This window comes from Rhincodon typus, chromosome 2, assembly GCF_021869965.1.
Source record: "Rhincodon typus isolate 14 chromosome 2, sRhiTyp1.1, whole genome shotgun sequence".
NCBI classification, from domain to species: Eukaryota; Metazoa; Chordata; class Chondrichthyes; order Orectolobiformes; family Rhincodontidae; genus Rhincodon; species Rhincodon typus.
Window position 1 is genome coordinate 60,170,805 of NC_063333.1, and position 6,797 is coordinate 60,177,601.

The 6,797-nt window shown below is 37.8% G+C and overlaps 1 protein-coding gene across 1 annotated transcript; it reads left to right on the forward strand.

Moving 5' to 3' along the window:
• The first annotated feature begins 1,320 nt into the window (after positions 1-1,320).
• Positions 1,321-6,224, forward strand: LOC125485431 (insulin-like growth factor-binding protein 4). Its single transcript, XM_048608140.1, has 2 exons — positions 1,321-1,843; positions 6,067-6,224. Exons 1-2 carry the CDS (start codon positions 1,495-1,497, stop codon positions 6,222-6,224), a joined length of 507 nt encoding a protein of 168 aa, XP_048464097.1. The 5' UTR covers positions 1,321-1,494.
• The last annotated feature ends 573 nt before the right edge of the window (positions 6,225-6,797 follow it).

Here is a 6,797-nt window from a genome sequence, read left to right on the forward strand (position 1 = left end):
AGATTTTTAAGGAACTTGACAAGTCATATGTGGAAAGGTTAATTCCCATTTTGGAAGAATCTAAGACCAGAGGGCAAAGTCTTAGAATAAGTGGTCGCCCATTTAAGACAGAAGTGATGGGGAATTTCTTCTCTTTGAGAGTTGTGAACCTGTGGAATTCTTTACCATAGAGGGCTGTAGAGGCTGGGTTATTAAGTGTACTCAAGGCTGAGGTTGACAGATTTTCAATCAGTTTCGGAAAAGGGGAACATCATGGAGAAAAGGCAGGAAAATGAGATTGAGGAATATTAAATCAGCCTTGATCTCATTAAATAGCAGAGCTGATTTGATGGGCTGAATGGTCTGCTTATTCTCCTACCTCTTATGGTCAGAGGCATTTTTCTCACAAAGCTAACAAGAAATTTGGAACACTAACCTCCATGAGGCTGTGAATGATAGGGAGATTGGAGCTTTCAGGGGTAAGATAGACAGTTTTCTACATGGTAAAGATATAAAGGCAAAAGCACAAAAATGAAATCAAGGAGCTGATCGGCCAAGATCTAGTTGAGATGTGAAGTAGCCAGAGGAGCTGAATGTTCTAGATCTTTTCTTAATATTTCTATATAAAACCACTGAAATTGAGCACTCCAAATTGACTGCACATTGTAAAACTTTTATTGCCAAACATGAGGAGTGGAGTGACATTTGTTTAAATTCAATAAAAGTACATTGACATGAAATATATAGCAGCAACAAATGTGAACACAAGCATGTTATTTCTTGGTGCTGCTCCATTTCATCATAAAGGTTGTTCTTGGTTCTGTGTAATATCAAAATTGAAAACAACAAACAAAGAGACTGTCCAACAACTCTGCTGATTCTAAAAGACCGTGATTCCAAATAAAATGTTTCCATAGCTAATGTCATCTCAAACATTGGTGCAGCAGTTAATGCAGCTCACTGTACTGTCTAATGGTTTTCCCTTGCTAAGATTTTTATTTCCTCTGCAGCTGAACTCAGCTGCTAGAAATTAGATATCTCATTTAAGTCTGAATTCTATAATACCTACCCAAAATGTTTCAGTCATTTTTGCTTTATTTTTCTTCTTCAAAATGAAGAAACTATAGAGATCAAAGGTGCATTAGTATTCCCTGTCATTGCTGTACTGTGAAGTGCAGAGCAGATTTATTGCTGGAAAAGTAACGAAGTTATCACTGTATATCCATCTGCTTCTTGGGATAAATCGAATGTCAAGTCACGACTATGTTGTTTTGGCTATAACCCAATTCTTCAAGTTCTTACTGGTACAACTATGTATTTAAGACCCAGCGAAAGTATTTTTCCACTTCATGCTGTACGATTACACCCACATGTAAGGAATAGCTAATCAGAGTCCTGACCGGAATTTATCACTAACTAGTCTAACCATTGTATAAATAATCCTGACTGCCCTCGGAGAGGCTAGGTATTGTGAGTACGCTCCTTTTCTGCATCTGGTTTACTTACTGTGTTTCGATGTGTACTTTAAAGTGTTGGAGTGTTCTGCTTGCTCTGTTTTCTCCATTGATGCTTGAGGCATCTGGGCCGATCCGCTGCTTGCCCTGCACCGAAGAGAGGTTGGCACACTGCCCACCCGTGGATAGTACATGCACAGAGGAGTTGGTGAGGGAGCCAGGCTGTGGCTGCTGTCGGATGTGTGCCCTATCTCATGGCCAGCCATGTGGGGTGTACACAGCACGCTGTGGTGCGGGTCTCCGCTGTTATCCCCAGCTTGAGGAATCTAAACCTTTGGAGACACTTATGCAGGGACGGGGCATTTGCATGGAGCTATCTGAGGTTGAAAGGATTCAAGCAATACAAGCAGGTAACCAAGATAATTATATTTGCAATACAGTGATGGGAAACACGAAGCTAGTATCAAATAATTTCTTTGTTACTAATAACTGAACAGCACATTAGTCATTGTGCTGCATATTAACAGCAAGATTTATTAGAATAAATTGACAAACATACAGTTGCTGGTTAAATTGTAGTTTCATAATACTTAAAGACATACTGTTCATATGCCAGCCCAAAATTCTGATAAAACAATAAGAATTTGCATAGAAAATGAATGCATTTTCATGATCTGGACAATAATTATCCCTCAACTAACACCTCAAGTATATTATCTGACCATCAATAACTTGTTATTTGTGGGAGCTTGCTGTGTGCAAATGGACTGCTGCATTTCTTGCATTATAACAGTGACTACACTTGAAAAGTATTGTATTGCTTGTAAACTTTGAGATGTCCAGTGATCAGAAGAGGTGCTATTTGAGTGCAAATTTGATTTCTTTTTATAAAGCATTTAGCGGAGTGTTCCCATTTTGAAACGATTACATATTGTAAAAAAAAGCTGAAAGAAGAGTTATGAATATCCCTTTGTGTTTGAAGCCCTGATCTTGCTGATGTTTAACTTCAGAAGTGCTTATCTTACAGATTATATGTTTCTGATGCCGATACATCTTTTTAATCAAGTCTCATTTGCTGCATACCAGAAAAAGTGATCAGAAACACACATTTAATGAGTAGAACTATGATAGATGATAGAATACTCAATGCTTCTAAGTGCCAAAGAATTTATAAAATTCTATAATTAGCTATAAAATAAAATCACAATCAAGGAACATTTCAATTTATTTACAATATCATTAATATGTTAAAAAGGAGATAAAATGTGATATGATCTACTTTATCATTCACACCAACTGTATACTTGAGTCTCTCACATTTGAGTTATTTGATCTTTTCCCCCACAGGTAGTGAAATCAGTATCATACTGTCATTATTTATATACACTTGCAGAGTTCACTCATACAGTTCTTTCTCTGTGCAGACCATGGCACGAGGAATGTTTAATGGAACAGTGCCATAAAGTCATAAGCTGCACACTAAATAAAAGAAAGAAAAGCAGACATTTTTGTTTAATATATTTTAAAATTATGATCTCTAGGGGAGCCAAATTAGAGCCAGATGCTTTTCAAAAGTTTGTTTATAGTCAGAAAAGATTAGCACAATGTTTCTGTTCATATTAAATCCTGTTATGGTATTATCCATTCCTCATCTCACCCCACGTATACACACACAGCTGGAACAACATAGCATTCACCAGCATTTTATGGAATCTCAGACTTTAAGATGAAAGGTGCTGATCCACACAAAGATATAAGGATCTCCCAAATGACAAGGATTTCCAAGCCTCTTTCCATTCTGGTAAAAAATGATCAAGATTCACTTGCATGTACTTCATTTAAGAGTTGGGGATCTGCCTAAATTGCAAAATAACTTGAGACAGGACATATGATTAAAGATTTTCAAACAGCCAGGAAAGTGGACACTGAGTGCCAGCAAATTCTTTGAAATAATTTTAAAATGTTAAGACATGTTTAAATATATCAACTTGTGTAAATTTGGTAAAATTTCAGTTGAACCATCTGCAATGACAGTAAATAATTTTGGAGATAAGCTGTTTCAAAAGGGATTAAAACACAATTATTGCTGAACAAGGGAATCAAGGGTTAAAAACTTCAACCTAAGAATGGCGAATCTAAGATGAGCAGGGAATGAAGGAACCAATTGGGACTACTCACTTAACTGTGGTTTTGAACTTCTAGCCGCAAAAGTTCGAGTTTGAATCCCAATTTGTGCTGAGTCAGTTGATGATGCCAACTGACTGCAGCAAGACATAGACCAGCAGAATAGGCATACAAGTGCCAGATGGAATTGAATGCAGAGAAGTGTGGAGTGTTGCATTTTAGCACAAGTTATATAGAGTGGTAATAATGATGAAATGGCACAGTTTTCAACAGTGTCAGGAACAGGTTAAGCTGCAGATGCTTACGTATTATCATTTGATAGCGGCAGAACATTTTAGAGAGAGTGTTGGCCATGTATGTGAGATATTGGATTTCCTGAATGATTTTGCCTACAAAATCTCCTGCTCTGGTCCTTGCATTGTTGCAGAGAAGATTTATTAGAATGGTTCCAAGAATGAGGGCATTTAGCTTCAAGGATAAACTGGAGAAATTGGAGTTGTTCTACTTGGACCAAAAGAGATTGAGGAAAGATATGGTAGGGATGCATTAGATTTTTTTTCTGAAGAAGGGTCTAGGCCCGAAACGTCAGCCTTCCTGCTCCTCTGATGCTGCTTGGCCTGCTGTGTTCATCCCGCTCTATACCTTGTTACCTCTGCATTAGATTATGATAGGTTTAGATAATAAAGATGAATAACAAAAAAAAAATTCCATTAACTGATCTTGTAAGGACAAGGGGAAACAGATTTAAGGTTTTGAGCAACAGATACAGATACCCAGAATTCTTTTCAGAGAATTGTTACAGCACAGAAGCAAGTCACGCAGCATAGTGTGTCTGCACCAGCTCTCTGAATGGACATTTCACTGAATAAAAAAGCTTTCTCTTGTGCTTTTGTCAAGTACTTTAAATCTGTGCTGGCCATTTCTTGATCAATTCATGAGCAGGAAAGGTTTCTCCCTCTCTACTGCATCCAGATGCTTCATAATTTTAAACTTCTTTACCAGATCTCTTTGTACTCTTCTCTTACCAAAGAAAAACAATAGTAACTTTTAAAATCTGTTATTGGAGTTCCTCATCCCTGGAAACATCGTTATATATCTCTTCTGCACTCTTTCCAGTGCATTCACATCCTTCCTAAAGTGTAATACTCAGAACTGGGTGTAATGCTCCAGCTTAGGCCAAACTAGTGTTTGACAGCAATTTAGCATTTCACTCTTCTCTGTATTGAATTTAATCTGTCACCTGTCCATCTATCCACAACTTACCTGAGTAATTTTGAAGTTCTACACCATCCTTTTCAGTTTGCAATGCTTCTCAGTTTTGTATCATTCATATATTTTGAAATTATGTTCTGTATATACTAGTAAAAAGACCTAAGTCATTAATATATTTCAGGAAGAAGACAAGGGTCCCAACACTAACACGTGGGGGAATTGACCACATAATTTCCTCTGGCTTGAAACACTCTGTTTCCTGTCACGCCATCAATCTTGTATCTTTGTTGCCATTTTCCCTTTTATTACATGAAGAATATGAGCTGTAACTTTGCTCACAAGTCCATTGTGCAGTACTATATCAAATCCCGTTGGTAGCCCACCACATCAACAAAATTGCCTTATCAGCACTTTGTTAATTCTTCAAAAAAACTTCAGCATGTTATTTAATTACGACACAGCTTACGAAATCCATGTTGTCCACATGACTATTGATTTTGTCCTGAATTATTGTTCTGAGAAGCTTCCCTATGACCAATGTTAAACTGTTTGTCATGAGTTCTCTTTGCACCCTTTTCTGAGCAAGAATGTAACACATGCAGTTTTCTAGCACACTGGCACCGCCATGTATCTTAGGCGTATGGAAAAATTATGGACTGCTGGAGCCTCACAATTTTCCTTCTCACTTTCCCTCAGGATCCTGGTGGGATGAGATGACGTTTAGAGGGGAGTTGGGGATGAACTATTTAGACGCCACATGGAACTCACTGGTCTAAAAAGGTTGTGATTGATCAACTCCCAATAGCTTCAGGGCACAAAAGTAATCTGGAGGTTTTGAACTGTCCACCTATATCTACTTTGTTGAATGGAAAAGGTTGAATGACCCCCATGGTCTGGAACAGTAAAAAAAAAACTAAGATGAATCAAACAACCAACTTCAGTGCAAATTTAAAAAAGAAATGTCTTTACAATTAAGTTTGTGTTGATTTGTGATGATAACAAGGTCAGCCAAATGGACATCTTTTAGTATGAGGTGCCTGATTTGGATTATTAATCTAGTCCAATCAGGGAGCCCTGACAGATATAAACAGGAGTGTCAGGGATTCTATTCCCTCTGAGGAAGCTGGGTCAGTGTCAATGACTCTCCACACGTAAATAAAGGCTGACTTGTTGATGAGATACCGGCAACTGTGCGGTAATGTCAGTGTGAGATCCTACATTTCACTGGTCTATTTAGCAAATCTTCTAGGTCAGGCTTCTTTTTGTCACATACGAATGATGTGTGATTGTTAAACAGTCATTCGAAATGGATCCCAGGATTTTCCTGAAGGACTGAGTAAATTCATGTTCCAGTTTCGGGTTTTCTGGCAGCAGACCACCACTGTACCATCTATTGAAGGCTGGGTCCAGATGGAAAGACACCACAGCAAATTCCTGGAGGCGGCCTTCCAATAACAGACCAGGGGATCAACAGGGGTTCCAGGAGGACTCTGAGATTGCCAATCTCACCCCACATACATAGCCACCGGTGTGGCCCAGAACAAAAAATCATGCCTCAGACATTGGTTATGTTGTCAACATTTCTGCAGTTGATTACAAGGTTAAATTTCTTCTCAATTGTAACACGGTTGCATTGATTATGGTTTTTTGGTATTTGCAAAATGTTTTGATATGCCTGTTGACTTGGATGTATAGCTGTACCAAATTTTGTACAGGTTTCGTCTAGATAGATCACTAAGTACAGCTTAATCATTGTCCTTTGGCCAATTTCCACCAAGCCATTACCCTTTTTTTTAATCAATTAAGTGTTCTTTACATCAATGTGATCGCTTATTAGGCATTCTCTTTGAAATATTTTGACAGACTTCTGTTGTGAGACTTCTTTTTTAACTAAAACCGAATGTTTTCCTTATTTTCATATTGTTCTTGCTTTTAAACATTTGGATTTTAACTGTTTTGAATATGATAAATCTCATAATGTAACATAAAATCAAAGAATTGTTACAGCACAGAAGAAAGCCATTTGGC